Source organism: Rhopalosiphum maidis, chromosome 1 (assembly GCF_003676215.2).
Source record: "Rhopalosiphum maidis isolate BTI-1 chromosome 1, ASM367621v3, whole genome shotgun sequence".
Classification (NCBI taxonomy): domain Eukaryota; kingdom Metazoa; phylum Arthropoda; class Insecta; order Hemiptera; family Aphididae; genus Rhopalosiphum; species Rhopalosiphum maidis.
In genome coordinates this window covers 28,951,816-28,975,506 of record NC_040877.1, presented here as the reverse complement: position 1 = coordinate 28,975,506, position 23,691 = coordinate 28,951,816, and the positions used below count along the sequence as shown (strand labels likewise).

At 29.1% G+C, this 23,691-nt stretch overlaps 2 protein-coding genes across 3 annotated transcripts in view; both read right to left on the bottom strand.

Moving 5' to 3' along the window:
* Positions 1–1,576: 1,576 nt before the first annotated feature.
* Positions 1,577–5,887, bottom strand: LOC113549626. The gene is made up of 5 exons (XM_026951020.1): positions 5,857–5,887; positions 2,662–2,835; positions 2,405–2,593; positions 2,271–2,338; positions 1,577–2,191 (listed from the first exon to the last, which is right to left on the bottom strand). Exons 1-4 carry the CDS (start codon positions 5,857–5,859, stop codon positions 2,318–2,320), a joined length of 387 nt encoding a protein of 128 aa, XP_026806821.1. The 5' UTR covers positions 5,860–5,887; the 3' UTR covers positions 1,577–2,191; positions 2,271–2,317.
* Positions 5,888–16,217: 10,330 nt separating this feature from the next.
* Positions 16,218–23,691, bottom strand: part of LOC113557076 ((11Z)-hexadec-11-enoyl-CoA conjugase-like) — a 47,757-nt gene continuing 40,283 nt past the window's right edge. For both annotated transcript variants that reach the window (XM_026962384.1, XM_026962375.1), the window contains 2 exons: positions 20,611–21,133; positions 16,218–16,650 (listed from right to left, as the gene is read on the bottom strand). In XM_026962384.1, coding sequence (XP_026818185.1) covers positions 16,260–16,650; positions 20,611–21,133 — 914 coding nt within the window. In that variant the 3' untranslated portion in view covers positions 16,218–16,259. The remainder of the gene's footprint in view (positions 16,651–20,610; positions 21,134–23,691) is intronic.

Below are 23,691 nucleotides of genomic sequence, written 5' to 3'. Positions count from 1 at the left end.
TTCAATCTATACTTAATTTATTGACTTAAATTTTGCAAAACCTATAACAATATTTTACGATTTTCTACTTCAACTGTGTAAAAAAAAAAATTATTTTCAAAATAAAATATTTTTAAATAAATGTTAAGTATAATATTAGAAGTCCAGAAACGATAGCATATACAAAATAAGAACAATTTTTTTTTAAATATACAACTCAAGAAATGAATACTTATATTTATAGCATACTAGTACCTAGGTCGGGTTAGACCACATGGTTGTAATATTATTATATTATTAATAAGTTATGCCAGGTTCTAAGGTTCTATGGTGAAAGAATTACCACGTACCTTACCTAATGGCGATATAGATTGGTATTGACACTAAGATTTTTCCATGGCTGGTGAAATCTGGAGTTTCAGATGATCTCTACAATGTCTTCATGAGTAATGAAAGTCTTGTTGTTTGAGTGGCAACTAAATTTGTTTTGTTCGTATTATGAATATTAATCATATTGACTACAGCGTTCAGCACCTAATTTTATATTCTCTTCTCAGACCCACGAGTCACGACGAGTTGTTGTAATTGAATAATTAAATTTATATTACTGCAGTTGAATTGGTTTCAAGTCTGCAGGATTAAGACCTCTAGTGTTAAATTTAAAGTCGATATCAATTTGGCTCTTTACGGAAGAAGGGTGCCGCCGGTGACTGTATCACTTTTATATATTTAATCCGGTCCTCGTTGGACTCAGTTGAAAGAATAGGTTGTTGTGATTGTCATATTTTGTAGCATAATAAACTCTAAAAGACCTAAGTTGCTAATGGGTCGAAAATAAAGAATAGGTTTTTGTAGTAAATTGTTATGTTTTAACAACTAAAATATTAGTCTTGAAAATTGGGTGGTACGGTGAAAGTGATGGGAATTTCAATAAACCACGAAGAGGCTATGAACTTGCAGAGTCCAATCTTTTGAACCACTAAGTACGTCCCACAAAAACAATTTTTACATACCTACTCCGTTTACAATATTTAAAAGCTGTAATAAAGTAACTTTTTTTTATGAGTACCGAGATAAAATATGTAGACTGTTTACTGTGTAAAATAGTTTACTTAAGTATTATACATTTTAATACAATAATAGGTATACTTTTTTTTTTTACATAATAATAATAATATAACAATGATGCCTATACAATTTATGTATACGGCTATACATATATTTATTTATATATTATACTATTATATACTTACACAACTTCAAGCATTTTCGTTTTTACATTTTATGTCGATTGACTGAGATAAGACAATATTCATGACAATGCAAATATTTTACATAGTTTAAAATGTGTTATATTAACAATTGTATATATAATAAAATAATTTAAATTATTCATGCGCGTGTGAATTTTAAAATGTATGACCCTGTGTAGGCTAAAATTATTGAAAGTAAATCTAAAAACAAAATATAATTACCAAACAACTTTAAATTTTATATTGGGTCAACTAACATATATAATGAAAATATTTATTGACGATGTAATAAAAAAAATTATTTTGCTAAAATGTACATTAATAATAAAAATGTCGTACTTACAAACCGTTTAATCAATTATAAAAATAATGAACCATATTCAAAAACCACTATTGAAAATCAAATTTTGTTCAAATTATAAGAGAGAAACAATTGTTAGATAATCTTGAACTAAGCTAAAAAATTGTATTTCACGCAGACTTGATATCGTCATAAGCTTGGATCATCGACCGAGTACCAAAATCAATCTTTTGAAATACGCATTTAATTACGCTATAGTATAGCGGCTATACTTTTGGTTTGCTGTTTTTAAATATAACTATAGTACATATATTATAATATTGCTTTATTTATAAACATTTTTTTTTTAGATGTCTACATATATTATAATTTTAAAAAATTAGCAGGTAAACTATAAACCTACATACATAGTTTTTTATTTCTATTGATTAAAAAATTGTCGTTTTATTATAATTAACGTTTGAAGATCATTTTATTTATAGTGTAATCATTTAATTTTTTAAAATAATTAAAGGGTACCACCTAGATCTGAATATACAGATGATTCAATAACAGTAAACTTTTTCGTTTGAAATTGACTTATTTTATTATATCGTAGCACGAAATATTTTTGGTTGCTTTGAACTACTTGTTGAGCAGGAACCAAAATTAACTCAACCTACAAATGAAATAGAATTTGTTAAGATTGGTTTGTTTGATAACTGAATAGAAAAATTATTTTTATGAGCATCGCTTACTGTTGTTAATGGCACATTACTCACGATTATGTTATTATATACGTACGCTATATCTTGAACACCTCAACCTATAAAAAACAAAAAATATCATTCAATTATTTCCTCAAAAAAATAATATTATGCTACATTATTACATGTAGAGTAAATGTATCAGTTATAACACCGCAATATTTAAAATTAATTATCCTCGGACTTTTTGGAATTTGAATTTGTACCATGAGTGTTATTGAAGTGTGTTTTTCAACACAATTTAACACCATTATTTTTTTAACAATATTTGATTTTTTAGACTTGGAAGACGTATTAGCTATAATTTTCCATATCTATAAAATACAACAAATTCTTAAAATCAATAAATTTTATTTTATTTAAAATATAAAAAAATTATTACTCTTTCCGCTCTTATTCTAATAATATAATCTACATCCATATTATTACTGCTATCCAATTCAACTGTAATTTGTATAGATTTTCCGGGTACAAAATCAATGTAAGGAATATAAAATGGCAATTTCATTAAGCCAGATTTACAGATAGACTTTTCTTTTATAAATTTTTTGGACTCCTAAAAATTAACACAATAAACATTTATACACATACCTTGCAAAAATACTCTTATAAATATATGATTATATTATGATAAATATTATTTGATTATATTATTTGATTGGGTTAATTTAAAAATAAATTGTTGTTTATCAGTCTGATAAAGTGAAATTTTCAAAGGTATAACTAACTAACACTGTAATATATAAAAAGTATTGATATTTTTACAAATAAGTATAAAATGTGTACTGTCTAAGTTCTAGGGTTCATTTTTCAGTCTAGTAAAAATATGTATACGTCTGTATAGGTTATGTATAGGTTAGGTATATGTTATATATGTTAAACTTAAAAATAATTAAATAATAATTACAAGATCATATTTCAAGATTATTTTAGATTATGATATAAAAATAAAATAAATATCAAAAAAAAAACAAATAATTTCTATGCGCCTGCATCACAAACAGAGTAATATTATTTCTTAAATAATTTTGTATTACAATGTATTGTGTATTCCACTTTGTTCACGACACCCTACATTTTCCTTAGAATTTCATTTTACAGTGACACTACAAGAAGTTTCAAATCCCTATTTTTTATAATTATTTTGGTTTATATTAAAATATATTTGAAAGAAAATATTCAAATACAATAGACACCGAGTATTAAATTTAGTATTCCGAATACATTTTTAAAGAACCCATGACAATAGTGATTTTTTATAGTTTTGTCAAACGTGTACATCAAATATGGTAGTATTTTTTGGTAAGTGATACAATCATATAAGTACCAATGAAAATCAGAGCTTGGAACTTTACGATTTTTTCGATTTTGATCCCAATTGGTATTAAAAAATTTAATTCGGTTTATTTGTTTCTCAATATTACAGAATAAATAGGTTCCTGTAATTGGCTAGCAAGATTTAATTGTTTTTTTTTATATATATAAAAATTAGTTATGAAAATAATCACAAACTTCATAAGTATCCAAAATGATAATAGTTGTATTATAATGAATTGAAAAAACATACAGGTAAGTTTACTATTTTAGTTTTAAAAACAACCCAAAGAATTGAAACAATAATTATTAATACTTACTTCACCATTTCAGTCATTTGCATACTGACTTTTTAGTGTCATTATAACTAAGATATGTATAAATTGATAGCTATTCGACTTTAAAGCATCATATTGCTCATATAACGTGAGTTCAACACACAAATATAATTCATAATCCAATCAGAAAAGCTGTTACGTCAACACTCAACTATCATATTATTATTGCCATTATTACTAATAACTAATAAATAATATTGTTATACTACAACTAATATTTTGTAATTTTTTATATAATATGCTTATTTTATTTTTACAAGAAACTATTATATATTATATAAATAATATGTTACAATCGATATTTCTACATGAATAAAAACAAATGTATATAATATCTATAAATATTAGTCCATATCACAATGTATTTTGATAAAAACTAAATAAAATTGGAACTGATAAAAAAACAAATTTCTAAAACAATCAAAGAGACGAAACCTTTTTTTTACAACTAAAAGCAATTAAATTCAAATGTTTCCCGGATCGACGTAAACCCGTTATCGAATTTCGATCCGGGGACACTGACGAATCGCCCCATTTAGGCTGTCTCATTTACATTTATGTTGCCTCAGCACATTCGCTACTCTGACCTATAATATAATAATGTCTAGTCAGCCTTATATTGCATCTTACAATTTATTTATACGTTACTGACACACACAAAAAAAAAAAAAATTTTGAAAATGTTCCTGGTATAAAAAAAGATAACACGTAATAGTTACAATACTCGTGTACTGTACACAATTAATTACGTTTTTAAACTGTAATTGTTATCATACATATTTTTTGTTTATATATAATTTAATTTCTTCAAAATTATAACTTTAAATAACTATAAAAAAAAAATTATGAACAGTAATAGTAATATCATTGTATCTATTTTTTGTTAATATTAATTGGAGTATGCTGCAATACCAATTAAATTTAAGAAGAACATTGTATTGCATTTTCAAGCTTAGAAATTAAAATAAATAAAACTTGTATATCCTTAACTAATAAAAAAATCTCAAATTTATAAATATAAATAAAATATTAATATTAATATTTTTAATACTGTTACAAGTATATATATATTTTGTCATAACGTTTACAAATATTACAAACTCTTTCTAGATTCTTTATTCTTACTTTATTTTATTTTATCTATATATTGTAAATTATCAATATTTAACACATGAATATTATATTTATTTATTTTATATTCACATGAAAATGCCCATTTAAAAAAATTTAATAACTATTGTAATATTTTTGACAAGTATATAATATTATTTTAGTATAATTAATGCTAATATAATAATTTTATTAATTCTAGCAAGGAGCTATAAAAAAATGTTATTTTACGGAAATCTTATTAACCAAAATAAAAGCTTTTACGAATAGAATAACATGATTATATTTTCTATTATCAAGTATAACTTAATTGGAATCCTGTATCGTTTTAAAGTTATTTTGACTATACAAAACAATTGATAACAAAATTTATAGATAATAACCAACAAATTTAGAAAATGTCATAAACAATGATAATACGAGAATAATTATTACGAAATTATGTGATTAAAATGTATTCAATGTAGAAGTGTCATCAATATTTTAACTTTAAATGTTTATAAACAAATTGCGACAATGCATTTTTGATTTTTTTTAATTACAATTTAACATTATATTAAAAAGCTTACCCATGTATCAACTAGATCCAATTTTCTAAGTGAAACCGTCCTTAAATTTGATATGTATATAGTTTGTTAAAAAAACAGGAATAATAAAATGGTATAAGAATCATTTCATTTATTCTCAAAAACATATTATATCCTAATAATACTAATTAATTTTAATATTGGTATAATTATGAGAAAAGCATACTTAAAATTATACTACCTATATCTATAGCTTTATTTTAATATTATTAGTATTACAATTCTTACCATATGGCTATGTAGTAAAACACAAATTCGATGCACACACGACGGAGAGAAACACAATAATGCTACACAATGTAAAATATAGTTATCACGTCATATCATTGTAAAATATTTTTACTTCTATTCAGTATTTTAAATAGCTATAAAGAACGTGTTTTTAACCAATTTAAAGGTAAACTATTGAAACATAATGATACAAAATTGCTATTGATTCACATTATTTAGAACCTAAGAATATAAAATATATTATTATTATATGAAGAACAAATAATTTTTTTAATTAAAATAATAATATTAAAACTTTGTTTTTTGTTTTAATATTCAATGTTGTTAAAATTTTATGTTCACTTGAAATGTTATTTTTATGTACATTGTGCTAACGATTTTTTTCTATATTTTTTAAATATTGTTAAATGAAACACTCATAAGTTATATATAATTTTTTTTCACAACAGTTACGGAATATTATTTGATGTATCATCTTCTACGATTTCTGTTAAAGTAGCTGTTGATGGTGTATTAGACGGTATTCAAGAAATGATTGGTTGATGGCGACCAAAGGCTATGTAACAAAAATATTAGAAAAAGATTGTTCGTTTTTTTATTAGCTGTCTGAATAGATATTATGTATATACAATTAATATGTTAGATATATTATTTTAAACTAAATAGTACCTAAAACAATTATGAATAACATTGGACAACATTTTCATTCGTTATATTATATACGTCTTACGCGAGTTACGACCAAAGATCTATCTCTGAATAGTAAACCACACTAATTGTACTATCTTGCGACCATCGTATCATAACTCCTTAATTACATTGTATAATAATAAAGCAATATAAGCTCACCATCTAGAACACACGCTTTTTATCGGTAAAACATCTCGCGGGACGTGCGTGCTTGTAGCTAGAAAATTATTATTATTTTAAATTATAAAAAGTATAGTGACGACGACTATGATAGTGTACTATATACAACAACCGTGGATAAATAAATAATTCGAATACTCAATCAGTACTCTGTGTACTACGGTATGAACTATGAACTCACGTCACGCGCAATAAAAAAATTGTACCTACACGAGTAACGACCGCAGATATGAAATGTGCCTGTGTTTTGACGCGAACATTTGACAGTCGACATTGTCAATAACAAAGTTTATGGAATTTCATCACGAGTCACGACATTGTAAAAGGAGTAAACATGCTTACTGATAAATTCTCCGGCTACAAAAAAATATTCGGCAAAAGATATACTCTAAAGTTCTAAATTGAGTACTATAATAATTATAATATCATATTTCAGCTAAAAACTAAAATGTATGTACTGGTGAAAAAACAACGGATTTATATACAATACGTACGATTAATATACGACTTTTGTATAATATAATATTACAAGATACCGACTTAAAAATATCATAAGTATTGCCAGTATTGGATAGGTACTTTGTAGTACAAATAATTCTAACATACCAATTCCATAAAAAAAAATAGGATCCCAACATGAATATCGAAGGGTATCAGTTGACACACATTTCATACAATGTAAGACTAGTATGTTATAATGCCTTATTATTACTTATTACTTACTTACTTCAAATGGCACGAGGTGGCGATATCGTAGTAAATAGGGTTTATTCGTATTAATAACGACGTGCATCGGAAGTGTTAACTGTACAGTTCATTGTACGAAACAAACACACTAAACTAGTAAGTGATTATTGGTTCAACCCGTGCCGAGGTGTTGTTTTACTTTTCAAAACGACAAAATTTGCGTCACCATGATTGCAGTGTTATCGAGATAGACGATAATTACCTTTTTAGGTAAACGTACGTAAATGCGTTATAGAGTTAGATATTGTGTATTTACTATTTAGAAACTTAGTGCTCACAGACCGAAAAACAGGAGGCGATTCTTCAGACGACGATAATAGGTATAAAGACAGTGAAAACAATATTAAAATTATGAAAATGGAGATTCAAATAACAGTTGAAATATTAGTATATTTTGGAATACAGTAAAAAGACTGTGGGTTTTGGCCTATGTTGATAGAACACTGCAATATCAGAGAGACACAGAGACAATTTGTATTATTTGAAAAATGATGCAAGTCCTATTTGGTATATGTAACTATGAAAGCAATAGAACTAAGGGCCTATTTCGTAGAGATAAACAGAAAACATCAATTTTACAGATCTGAGTCAGTTTGGAATCATCTAAGAAACTATTAATTACTGAATACCTATAGTAGATCGCTTACAACATCGGTGACTTTCAAGTAGATCGCTTATGACATATCGTTACAAAATTCTCAAATAATGTATGATCAATGTGGTAAATTCAAATGAGTACCTACGTGTTGAAAATTATACAACAAATTCAATTTTATTTCATCAATAATTATAAAACACGGTAGATTATTATAGTAATAATATACTGCGATATAAATGTATTTAAGAATATGTAATATATTTTATGATTAAATTTTGGATTTGCTTCAATATTAAAACAAACTAAATGTTTTATTATTGTAATTACTAATTTGTATTAGATGGCGCAACAACGATATTATAATATCGTGAAATATTTAATCAATTATAATCATAATTTTATGGCTAAGCGCAACTCTTGGACAAATAACGTACTAAACGTTCATCGTGATGAACCGGTAGAGCGCGTAATGAATATATTCTACAATATTCAACTAACAACTGGAGACGACGTTCGTGTGGATATACCCACGAGTTCACAAATTGTAATAAAATGTATGTTAAGTACCTTGCATAACTGAAAATAGCACATTACATAGTTTATAGTATACATAATTAATGCTTTAATGTGAACGTCTCATTCAACACTAAATTACGTCATTTTTTATTCTGAGTGGAACAAAAGAGCTATTGTTAGGCAAGTCGCAGTGATGTGTATGACATTATATCAATAAAATATTATATTTATAACTTCATCGTACTTTACTGCTAAATACGCTTATAGCGACGGCAGTCAATTTATTTTTAAGGGGTGCGTGGGCGGACTGTACCTGTGATGTGTACTGTTCAGTTGTGGATAAGACGTATCGTCGGGTAATATTATTATTAGAACTTAGAAATTTGGGGTTAATATTATCGATGTTCAGTTGGTTCACTTAAATTGTCGGTAGATAGATATAATAATTATGAAATGTCGTGTAACATCTTTCTTACAGTTCAGCTCCACTTCCCTCGCGTAATAATTGTATGTGAAAAGGGATCTAAAATAAAAAATATACAATGACAAATTATTATCGTATACCTCTTCAACTATCTTACAACATTTACATGTTATAGAATTAAATTAATCCAGGCAAATTTTTGAAATGCATTGATATTATATACTATTGTTATTGTCATCACTTTTATAAAAAAAAAAAAAAAAAACAATTTGTCCTGTTGTGAATATTATGATACCATAATATCATGCTTTAATAATTAGTTGTTTCTATTGATTTTATTTTTCATTATATTCAAGCAACTCGTTGATAACATTGATATTACAAGAAAATGTAGATGCATAGTTTATAGCACTAAATTTATTTTTCTTACTCAAAGGTTTATAATATAGTTTTGTTTTCCAACATCAGACAATTTGGCTATTGGCTAATAATGTGTCAAAAGTTCAAGAATATCTGTTGTATAGATGTTGTAAATGTCAGCAATTATATAACTATTTATAGGGGGACCCCATCAACAATACAGTGTTGTAGTGCGAATGAGTTACATTGTCTATCAATAAATATTCTATTGCTAAGAATGATTTTAGAGTCATTGATATAGTATTGATTTTACAATTATGTGTGCTTTTTTTTGAAAAATATATTATGTATGATAAATAGTTAAAAAAGTGCTTCAATTTTCACTTTGAAATTGGCTGATGATAGCGAATTGGATCTAATTTGTTCTTTAAAAAAAAGAAAAATTTCAAAATTCTCAATACTTTTCGAGGAAAACAGAAATTTTTACGCGAAACCAATACTAAATCAAACTTATATTATTTTTTTTTGTGTAACTCGAAAATGAATAACCGTAAATACTAAAATATTTCACCAAATATTTATATGAACATTTTATATACATTATACAATTTTGAAAATATTTCAACTCTTTTTGAGTGATTTATATACATTTAAAATGCGCAATTTTTATAATTAAGACTTGACGATTTGATACAAAGTTCCTCATTAGTAATTCACGCTAAAATCAATAAATCTAAAACAATGTATTAATACAATTTTTTTATAGACATTTTAAGATAATGAACGAAATTCTATATTTAAACTACGAATAAGGAGAATCATTAATCATTTTGTTATAATTCAAAAACATTTTTTGTGGGTACTAAAACTATCATGTCTATTATTATATTTTATACATTTAATTAAATTTTCAAATGCAATGTTTTGGGAAAATATTAAAATTCGACCTACTGTATAACTAATAGTAAAATAAATTGCTTTATCTAATAGCTATATAAGAAACATGACATTAAAATAAATATAGTTAGTGGCATAGGCTGATAGACCGAGTTCGCTCAAAATCATTTTTCATGTACAATATTTACATGATGTATCATTGAATTCAAATGTAATACACCCATCACAGTGACTTACCCGTTAACTGATGTACAGCAAATCGGTAGGTACCCACTTATTTTTAATTTGAGAAGAAAACCATCGTACCCTGTAAATAAATGAGCAGTACTTATCTATAAAAATTCCAGAAAAAAATATCTCTATTTCTAAGGCCGAAGCCATTGTATGCAATCTGCAGTAGTTTCTGACCACACATTTTTGTAAAACCAATAAATTTCGAGTTTCAATTATATGTTATCGGAATGACGTAATTTGTATATTCGTGTAACGATGATTAATAATTTTAAAATTTGTTTACTCGATTGAAATATTACAATATTGTTTCTATTGTTTTCATAATACGTTCACGTATAATAATAATAATACTATAAATAGTACGACAACAAGTGTTATGTCATTCTTTAAACTGATTAAAAAAATAATTATTATTTTGCTAATAAATATTTTTTTTTACTTTTGTAGTAAGTTGTTTATATCTAAACGTTCAATATGTTCTATAGAACTTACTAATTACCATAAATTGTACAAAATATTATTTCAACTTAATCAACATCTTTAAAAAAAAGAAATGATGACTATTAATTTGGAGTGAAAACACACAGTTTTTTTTACATTTGAGAACAAATTATTATCGAATCGTGTAGTTAATTTTATAAACTACGACACTACGACTTCACTGAATGTCTGTCGTACACTAAAGACTCGACTGTGGGCATTCGTTTACAAATATTAATAATAAATAATATTTATAATTTTACATGAATATACTATTGTGGATATTAAAAAAATATTAAAGTATAAATAAATATGGTAGTCCGAAACATGCAACATTTGAAAACAAACTGACTGCAGCGGCTGGGATTGTACTTGTTTAGGCGACGACCGATTTAATAATAATAAATAATAATATTATGTACGTTTCACGTTGCCGATAACGATGTGACATTATTAGTTTTGTGTAAACAATATTCCAAAAATATACAAACGTTTTGTAGAAAAAACAATTTTTTTTAAATTTCAAATTTATTTTTATGCACCATAAATTTCAATTTCAATCACACGTTTTGATTATTTTCATTAGGCTCAATCAAAATAGTATATGCATTCATATTATATTTTAAAAATGTATTTATTCTCCCGTCTTACCACTTATTCTGATAAATGATTTTTCGAACAATAAATAATTATTAAGTAAAAAAAATAAAACGAATAGAATACAGCCAGTGGTTTTTGAGATTTTAGGGTAGTTTTAATTTTAAACTATAATAATATTAATAATCAAAAAATACATTAATAAGAATAATATCATTAATGCCAATAACAATAAATCATACCGATGTACATGTTATAGAAAAACCTGATAAACGACGTTTTCTTCGGGCAGAAAACGAATACGCATCGTCGTACTCATGGCAGTATTGTAGTGAAATTGCCTATACTATACGCCGTTATACCCGTAAAAAAAAATGAACATTTTTTTTTAAATTTACTAATTCTTGCCGTGTTGAATATTATAGCAAATATTAAAATTTCTATGAAACAATGATAAAAAACAAAATGAAATGTTTCACACGAATTATAATTGTTCATAAAATATACACTTTTCAGATTTAAAATGCACAATACACCCGAATCGTTTTGCCCTACGTGTACATAATCGTTATTATAATTAACTAGGAGTTAATAGCCGTAAACTGCTCTCATTACCAAACTCATGAATGCCCATAAACGCAACTGTTGTTCTAAACGATTTAAAAACGAACGACGCGTACACATAATATTTAATAACACAGGTTTTCGTTTATTTGGTTTGTTGACGTTAGACTGTAATGGTCGCATGTTCTACAGTCGTCTCTCGACCTTTTAAATACCTGAAAAAGTGTAAACACAAGCCTATTAAAATATAACTGAGCCGCGGTATAACACAACTGGCGATAATACCGCAAACGCAACCGTTTATTATAACGTCGCTGATGATAAAATATTACACTCGCGGCAAAAAAGTGAATTTGCTCGTTAGAGATAAAACACAGTTTAAAACAGCAACAATGATGTATTATCAAATTTATCCCACGTCGACCGTATACGAGTATATATCTATGTTATATATCACACTTATGATCGGTCGACTTTGTAGTTACGACTTAACGAATAAGCCGAATATGTGTTCAATCAAATCGTTTCGCAGATCAATCACGGCAATCTGCAGATTACTTACTTAATGTACACAGTGTTAGTGCGGTGCGGTAAATAAGTAAACGACAGAAAATAAAATATGTAATCTATAATATATATTTCTTGATTTTTGATAAACATTTATCTACAATCCACTTGGTCCTGTTGCCCAAACTATATAAATATTAAATCGTACAGTATTATGTCTTAAGAATATATGTGACATATATATATTTATAAATATTATTATTTTATCAACTTAATCGTAATCTAGAATACATTTTAAGTTTAATCAGTAATAACTTTTACCCTAGATATTCGATAATTTATATCTAGAAATAACATGATAATTAACGCTAAACAATATTACCAACGCATTGCATCCGAATTACTGACAGGTAAAAAAATGACGATGTCAAGATATATTTATATATACAAACTCGGGATATTTTTCATAGACAAAATGTTAATACCATAGTATTGTATACCCGAACGTTATAATTTTCCTTCTTGCCGAATATTGTCTATCCGTACAAAACCCGAACAATGACGGTTTTGACGACCATATATTTCAAGTTGAACTCGAAAAATATGAGTAATTTGAGTGCAAAGCGTTGTATATTTAATACTACCCATGTAAACGGTTTGGATTAGACCAACAGTGATATTTTCTAAATAGTATAATATTGATCGAGTGAATAAAAATAAACAGTTACATTTAACATTAACTTAAACTAGTCGTAATATTAAGTTGAAAACAAATTATTGTACAGCTCAATTTTTTTAATAGTAAGTATATTATATTTGTAAATAAACATAAAATAGGTACTAGTTAAACACGTGTATCGAATATTTTTAATTATTCCAAATATCTATAATTATAATTTATAGGTTTCATTACATGTAATAATATATTAAGTTATAAGGTACAAATTCCAATTATAATTAATTATTTTGATAGTTCATAAAAAAATACAATTTAATAATTGTTTTATGTGATCTAACAATTCAAGACATCTTATAAATAGTTTTTATTATTAGTAATCTTTTTTAATATAGATTGAAAATAAATGTTTTTGTAGAAATTTAAAATGTAAATTATTAAAAGTTAGTGTTAATGATAAAATCATTTTAATGCAATCAATTGATAAGAAATAATTTTATTGCGATATTTCGATTAATAGGTATAAGTATTAGTCTATTTTTATGTGACTCGTGTTTGTGTGTAAACTGTGTGAAAGGCGTGTTACGCTAGTGGCCTTATCGATAGAAGAAATAATTTTATTGAACTGTGAAAAAAATGGATAAATAATTTTTGATGAAAATTTCAAAATGTATAGGTACTTCTATTTTATGTATAGTATCAATTAAATGTCAAAAAAACGAGATTAAAAATTAGTTAGGAGGCGCAACGAGTTATGTTTAAATTGACGGTGTTGCATTTTATTAAGGACGCCAGAAAAATGTATAATTATATATTATAATATTATTTTCAGGATAAATATAATTACGCATTATTTTTACCCAGTAACAAAAATAAATAGTATTTCACTACTCAAGATAACAAACAAAGTATGTCACCTATTAATGTAAATAAAAAATAAAATAAAATTACTAATCATAAATTACAAATAATGTTTATTCGATAAATAGATTTACTATTGAGCACAGCCAGTAAAAGTTTTTGACAGACATAATAATAATGATAATAATAATAATAATATTAATATTAATATTAACCGACATCTACATGTATTTTGTTTATTTCTATTAAATTCTATAAATTATCGAGCGAAAGAATTTCTCGACGGTTGACAGAAAACAAACGTAGAGAAATAATATTTAAAACTAACATTAAGTTTCTTAAACACTAGAATTGGCTAAATGGTGGAGTATTATATACTACGTCGAATGTGTGTCGCGGGCGTTGTTATGTCTTTTTTTTTTTTATTATTACGTCTCCAGCGCGGCGGCCACCGCGTATATATTTTTATTATAATAATTTATGTTAACGAGAGAAATGTCCGTTTTAGTCGGCCGCTCGGGAATCGTTCGTACAAAGTGACTTGAATTCATCTCGAGCTTTTTGTTTTTTTCGAGTCCAAAAACGATAGCACATAATACAAAGAGTACGTTATGCGCATATAATATTAATAATACGGTGTAGTAGCGGGTGCCTATAGTGAAATAACGGCGTACGATGGATTAATCGATGAATGACATTACGACGGCCGGCGCCGCGCAGGACGTTTCCGATTGGATGTACCTATTATTATTTATATACAATGTGGACCTCTGCAGAAGTCAAGCCCGTCGTCGCATGTATCCGAATGATGTCTCCTACACAAAAAAATAATAGTAAAGTAATATTATTGCGGAGTCGACTGCTGCGAGACATATTATTATATTATGCGACGCGACCGCGTATCACATTGTAATAATTTGCTTAATACACAACACGCGGGCCTGTCGCGCACAGTTGTTAGCGTCAGACGATCGCGTTACGGTGCGATCCATTTATAATATTATGATTTTTAAGAAAATAAGATCGTCGTGATATATTTATATATATATATATTATATTTATATATATATATATTATATTTATAATATATATAATGTATATTATATACATATACATATACGTATATCTAATACTATAATACACGTGATGCGTCTATATAGCCACTGAAAAAAAAATATTGTACGAGAGAAAAACATTGCGGTTTTTCTAAATTCAAAGATCAAGTCCAGAGAGATTAACGATGTGTACAAGACATGTACTTACGTGTGTATGTGTGTGTGCGTGAAAAAAAAAGAAGTGCCCGTTAAAATAGCAAATCGATCAGTCAATCAATCACACTCCGTTTTTTTTTCAGTATATAAACCACGCTGTCGTCTAATATGTATATATAATATTATATATTAGAAATTCTAACTTCTAACAGTTCTATCACTATAATAATATAGATGTGTTACGCATAGGTATATTGTTATATTATTACTACACGGTATAAATATACATAAATAATGTGTGTTAGTGTGTGTGGATAATATTATATTCGAAGTCATCATAAAAATATATAATATATTATTACATCAAACGTTTAATCACTCGAATTTTTGACGAGTCATCCTATACAGGTCCTGCAGTCTTTTTGATAGCTAAGCGCACGTGACCGTCCCGGACACTTATTGTTTCCAAACAACCTCGGCCGCCGAACGTATATAATAAATATTATTATTATGCGGGACGAGACTAAGACGATAATGATGAAAACGATTCTCGATTATTGCTGGCGTTCGTTACACAGTTCCCGGGACTGTCGCGCATGCGCTTATCGTCGTAAATATTACAACCGTTTTATTATTATAATACCTAATCGTATTTATCTCTAGAGAAAATGGTTAAAATAAAGAGAAAAAAAAACACTCATCCCCCGATATAACATAATAAAGGTATTGGATAAAACGAATGGAAAAGAAAAAAAAAACCTGAGAATAATGAAAATATTGGTAAAACTCCAAACCCCTCCCACCCCCCCCCCCCAATCTCACCGCTCACTCGACAGCGGAACTCAACGACGCATCGCACTAATCGCTTTTCTTGTATATTTGAGCCATTTGGCGGTCCTCTTCGGGCAGATCGTTGTCGGACCAGCCGTACACGTTCGTACACGCCGCCGCCGCCTCTGCCTCAGCTGTCGTCGTTGCGCCGTCCGCGGCCGCGGCAATGGTCGGCAGTTTGCGCGTACCGTCGCCGGTGCGCAGGGCCCGCTTGGACACCAGTTCGGTGGGCACAGTCTTCAGGTCGTACGCCCATCCGATCAGCGAGAACGCGTCGATGAACAGCGTGGACAGGTTCAGCTTGTAGTCGAGCAGCTCGGCGTTCTTGTAGTCCCAAGGGAACGTGTGGTGATAGTTATGCCAGCCGTCCCCGCACGTGGCCACCGACACGAACATGTTCTCGGTGGGATTGATGTTCCTGGCGGACAAGGAAACGAAAAACACGACGATATTATTATTATTATTAATGCACTTACCAAAATTATCAAATATATATATATATATATATGTATGTATTATCAATGAACTAACGCTGCGGTTCCCGACCCGGGGATAGTTACCCCCGAGGCGGTAAAAACTCGATTTTTTGAGGGCTAAAGGTTAAAAGATTTATTTTAATTTTAAGTATTTAGAATCTATTTAGTCACGTGTACTATGACTGCAAATGTAATTGTAATAACTCTTGTTTTCTTTGTTTGAAAAATTAAAATAAATTATAACTATAAACATAATATATATTTTGTTTTCGTTATTTTTTTACTCGACTTTTTTTGGAAGGGAAGGGTATTTGTTAATATCTAACCTGACTTACGGGTAATAGTCTCAAAAAGGTTGGGAACCGCTGAACTAACGAATACTTATGTCTAATTATTGTCAAGCTCAGACATTCATACAATATGTTTAATTCAATTTAGGTATAAGTCAACGATGATGCAAAATACGAGCAGAGACCGCGCGATGAAATAATACTCAACGGTGTACGGGGGCAAAAGTACGAGTACCTACGGATGTCGCGAGTGTTCCTGTTTTATATTATATCGATACAAAGATTTTCGAGTGTGACCATGAGTTTTACGTATAATTAGTCACACAACTCACAGCATTTTTTAATCGTGTTTATACGTCTTTAAACTTTAAAGCGTGATCTGAAGCCTGTAAATCCATGATCGTCGTCGATTGAAAGTCTAATAATAAAATAGTTCTGTCAATTCTCGAGAACTAGGACTCGCTTATAGAAATACTAATGGAATGTGTATATTGTATGTATATACGCAAAATTACAATGGACAATCGATACAGTTATTAATCTCGACGACTGGGTCAGGCAATTGATATAATCATCTGAAAAAACGCTTAAATCGTTTACCGTAAAAGAGTATACAAGATATTAAAATCTACATCATCGACTAGTGTATTAATGATTTATACACAAACATCGCAAACCAACCCCAATAAATCGGTTGTGTCCAATCCGTGAAACGTTGATTACAAACCGTTTTTAAGGGCTGTACCCGTTTGCAGTAAAAGTTGTTATACAATAAGTTTATTTAAAATACTATAAAATATTGAAAAACAGTAAACAGCATAATGTAGATGAAGTATTATACGATTTAATAAATTTAATTTTATATCTTACACATAACAATAAGAAATGATAAAAAAACCTGTATTATTCGTAAAGAATTTTTCATTTTTATTTTTTTTAATAATAATAATAAGTGCAGTATCACAATATTAAAGATTTTATTAAAATGTATAATAATACGATTCTTCAATATTTTGTATAATTTCTATTTTAAATAAGCTTGCTATTTCACAACTTTTAATAGTACAAAAATTGTTTTGGGAAAAAAACGAAATCGGTCAGTACCTAATTTGATGGAACGGGTATTGTTGTATTGTTGAGTGTTGTAAACTTGTAACAGTAAAAAGGTAGGTTTTCAGTACAAACGTGTTATGCCCGTTGTAAAACGTGTACTATAATAGAAGTGCAGTGTAAGCGGTTTTTCGTTAACCTACAACAAAACGATAATCGTGAGGGCTCTGGTCGTATAGAGTGTGAGTGATGAGCGGGGACCAAGTCATGAACCCCGTAGTCATCCCTCCCATAGTATAAGTTCTATGGTACTACCCAATAAATCCGATTTTCAGGACGGAGTGATCACATTTCTAAGGGAATGAGTAAAAAAAAAAGGTGACGGTTCGCCGCCTTCAATAGAGCTAGCTATAGGTTATCCCCCAGGATTTTGGCATTTTCGTGCGGGGATTATATGTACATATATTATAAATGCTAGCATTGAATATATAAGCGGGATAAGTGGTAGGATTTTTCGTTAAACGTTCAAAACGCACGAATATTTCAAATAAATTATATTAAGTCCCGTTTTGGTCACATTATTTTTATACAATATAAATACAGGGTGATTACAGAAGATGAAGAGAATTTTGAAAAATGATAGCTATATTAGCTATACTAAATTGATAAATACCGTTGTGAGAAAAGGTTCTTTTAGGTTCGAGTAGATAATTATTAGTGTGCTTATAACCTAAGACGGATAGGAACTCTTTCGTTCTAATTAATTCTTAGTGTAGTATATAGTAACACTTCAACTGAATGGGTTTATTTGTATTTTATAGCGTAACCAAATATTTTTCGTTAGGATGTGTTGTGAAGGTCACATCGGAAGTGTATAGAAATGTGTTATAAAAAAAAAGAAAAAACTTCCAAATTACTTGACTACGAAGATTAGTCAACAGTTCTTGTAAGAACATTTTTCAAATAAATATACCTTGTAAATAAAAGTGTATAGGTGTACGACTTAATGATGAGCATCGTCGTTAATTCACCACGATCGACGATTTTGTATTATTATACGACCACTGTCGTAACGCAACTGAAAATCATTACTTTTACGCCGCGGCGGTAAAGTTGGCACGAAAAATAGGGGGAAAAAATACACTTTATGTTATACGCGTGTATATTATAGACAGTGGTTGATGTAGTATACCGACGAAAGCGTTCTAATAAAATGCCAAGTGAGTTTTTTTCTTAACCGTACACCATTGTACATGACGTACTTTCGAATAACTCGAATGAGATATTTCATCCAATCGATATATATCTGCAAAAATAGCATCGCTGTAAAGGCGTCGATATTTTGAACTATATTGTATTATTATTATTATCATCATCATAGACTACCACTGTAGTAACAATATTGGGATTGGAAAGGAACACTTGGAACTATTATTAGGTATCACAATAGGGCTGTGTATTTTTTGTTGAAAATACGCATTATATCTAATTTACTGTAAAACATTGATTTCTTGACTTTTATTATTACATTGTTGATTATATTGAATACACTCTTTGGGAATTATAATGCATTTTATTCTGCATTGATAAACTATTAAGGTTTTTGAAAAAAAAATTTTTTAGTAAATTTAAAATCGTTAAAAAAAACAAAATTTTTCTAAAAAATAATAGTTTTATTTATTTTTTAATGACGATATGCATTTTAAATTTCTTATTCCAAATCTAAATATTGTTTGGAGTACTTTAACGTATACAAATCTGTGGAGTGGTACAAGGGTACCCGCAGGTTAGGTTGGTCCACTTCATACTCAGCTCATCAAAACTTGTATAATACACTTATAACTAATAAACAATAGAAGTTCTTGTGGAAATTCAATTTTTATAAATCGAAATACTCCAAATGATATTCCGCTTTGGAAAATGAAATCTTATAACTTTTTTTTTATAAAAAACGTGCGAAAGAAACGCTTTCAAAAACGTTAGTGTAAAAATAACGAGTGTCTCTCGTTGCCTTTAAGAGGACGTCTCACCCGCATGTGTTGTCTCCGTCTTACACACGTATGACATAGTAAATTTTCGTTCACCAGTTTCAATAGTGTGCTTTTAGTCTTAATATTAGAGTGAATTGACCTGTTATCAAACTTTTAGGTAAGAACATTATCTAGCTGTGTTCTCTCGTTGGCTTTTTGCGATATTTTAATTTTTAAACGAGTTATGAGTATGAAATTATTAAATATTTAAAAACGTTCATGATTCACTTAAAAATTAAAATATCGCAAAAAACCAACGAGAGAACACAGATAATGTTCTTACCGAAAAGTTTAATACTAAGTAAATTCACTCTAATATTAAGACTAAAAGCACACTATTGAAAATGGTGAACGAACATTTACTATGTCGTCGTGCGTGTGCAAGACGGAGACAACACGTGCGGGCGAGACTTCCTCCTCTTAACGCGGACGGGATCTCCTCCCCGCCATATGTATATATATATCAATATTAGCATCGTAACTGCGGCGGCGGACGCGGGGCATCGTCCGTGCCGGCCATAGCATCACTCACTTGTCGTACGGCTTGAGTCCCCACATGTGCGCGGCACTGTTGATGAGGAACGTGGAGTGCAGCGTGAGCACTTGCCGGAGCTGGGCGGCCACCAGGTGCGCGACCAGCAGGTCCTCGCCCCACAGCCACCACGGCACGAGGGTGGGCAGGACGTACGACAGGACGGCGGCCAGCGGCGCGTACAGCCTGTACTGCCACATTACCACCCAGTCCGACTCCATGTCGGTCATGTCCACCGACGACACCTTGGACTCGAACGCCGGGTGCGGCATCATGAGCGCCCAGCCCACGTGCGAGTAGAAGAACCCGCGGTTCGAGTTGTGCGGGTCCGCGTCCGTGTCCGTGTACTTGTGGTGCAGCCGGTGGTCGCGCACCCAGTTGTAAATGCTGTACTGGACGCCCACCGTCTGGAACAGGGCCAGGATGATGCGCAGCGGTAGCTTGGCCTTGTACGCGTGGTGCGACCACAGCCTGTGCGCGCCGGCCGTCACGCCGATCGACGACATGGTGCCGACCGCGAGCGCTGCAATACACAGAAAACACGGTTAAAAACGTCCGTCGAATCCTCCAATGGGCAGGATTTGTCGCATTATTCTTTTTTAATATTCAAAACGTACACAGTGTTCGATTGGTTATAATACAAACAAAGGCTTGAAAATTGTCAATACGTATATTACTAAATAATACGCACGATTAGTTCGTACAGCAGTTGATACTGCAGGTAATCGAAACATCTATGGTATGAAAACTTGATTATACACAGACATTTGAAGTTATTTAAACGATGAATACGATATTGTCTATAAATAAATTTGATTAATATCTAAAATTAAAGATATCGGCCAAACTCCTCCGTTCTAAATGAAATATCATCATTTTTATCGGCTGTTATTTTAACGTTCTAGTAATAACCGCGGCAATACGCAGTGAGCTCTTAACAACGTTTATTATCAGTGAATTAAAACAAATATTTCATCTATAATGATATTTCTGATGGTTATATTATTATCGACCGTTGTTTAAGAGTCATGGCGAGAACAATTTTCAGGATACAGCAAATAATTACAGTCATGAGCAAACTTATATGGCTATATACGAATACTATGAGTTCTAGAACACGGTTTGAAAAACTATAAATTAAAATACATCACGATTTTTGTAAATAATAGATTTTTTTCGAGGTAGCGACAATGTTTAATAATTTATAAATTGATAATTGATTACCTTTGATAAGTAGGAAACGGATTCAAATGCAAATCGCATTTTTTTCCTGGATGACCGATAATATTGATTTCAAAACACAAAGTTAATTTCATACAACAATTCAAGCAAAACGTAACCTTTATTTTGTATTTTTAGTGCATTTTTTATAGGAATTGATAAAATTTGATAAAAATTACCTGATTATACAGCGCTATTATGAAACACAAGGTTAAAAATATAACGAATGTATCTATCTAAATCGTATATTCATTTTTTGGAAATAATTTTCAAAGTAAAAATAATATAGGAAAACTAGAATATGATGAAAATGATACGAATAATTAATACGAATAAATATAATCAATGACAAGCAATATTCCTAAAATATAACGCACAACAAATCTAAAGTTTTTGTAGAATAACAAAGTTTATTTGTTATTTAAAAGTAAAGTATTTTTTCACTACGATTTGATCTTCAAAAGTAACTAGTTAAGTAACGACTTCATTATTTACAAGAAATTGTTCACACAACACTGAATTATTTATTATTAGTACCCATTATTGTATTGGAATAAAAGAGGGATGATGCGATAAATGTGACATCGGAAGTATAGAGCTGCGCAGTGCTGGCTGGCCCGCAACGGAGTCGTTTTAAATGTTCACAGCGGGACGAGAGACCGAAAAACTAGAGGTTAAATGTATTTTTCTGATTTTGTACTAAAAAAGTAATGCTCTACAGTTTATATAATATATAGTCGTAATTTTGTTAATACAGTAAAAAATGTCTCAAGCATCAATACATATATATATATGTACATACACATACGTACGGATGGAAATGAGTTATTATTATGTATACGGTTAAAATTATATTATTTATTTATTTATTTGTAACAGTGAAATTTATGGAGGCGCCATAATTCCTGGTGACTCTTAAAAGGGGGCGTGTATCCAAAAAGAATGGGAACCATTGCGGCTATAAATTAATTTATTGCGATACGGACATAATTATTGTATAAGCATAATGGTCCAATAGCGCATGATATCGACTACCAATAAGTAACGAATTTAGTAATTATTTAGAGTTTTGTTTTATTTAATGCATTAAGTGAGATTTTTTTTTTAAGACAATATTAGTGTTTTTATATTTATATAATACCTTATTCCCTCTGTGATTGTACTTTTATAAAAATTATTGAATAAAATATTAATTATAAAACTTTTATTTTTATTTTCCTTTTACGTAAAAGCGTCGGGTTTTTACTTTTTGAAACAATTTTTACATATTTAATTTAACTATATTATGTATTACATTATATCTAATTTATGCATACCTAATTATATTATATTATACACGTTATATTTCCATTTTGACAGAATTGTCTACTCTTTATGATTTTGAATAATTTAACATAATATAAATTATTATAATGTAACATTGGAAAATTAAAAAAAAATGTTATCTGTAATTTTAAATATTGTCTAAAAGAGTTTGTTAATTAATATGTTGTAACATTCATCCGTTAGACTCGTTTTGATCAAATAGTTTCTATTCTCGATAACAGCAATTATATAAGCTTTATCTGTATACTGCGATAAACTATCGTGATTCAAAGAATACTACAAAAATAATTGGTTACTTTTCAATAAAAACTGTAAAAAAAAAAATAACCATTTAAAAAAATTGTAGATAGAAGATCACTATGCATTATACGAATAACGATGGACTGACTTTTAATACTTACGAACGGTTTTTATATTTAATCGTTTCGTTTAGATTGAACATGAACAATAACTTCTATCGTGGTTTCAAAATATAATTTTATTTTTAGTTTACTTTTAACAATATACATCCGATTTCGCATATAATACGTTCTG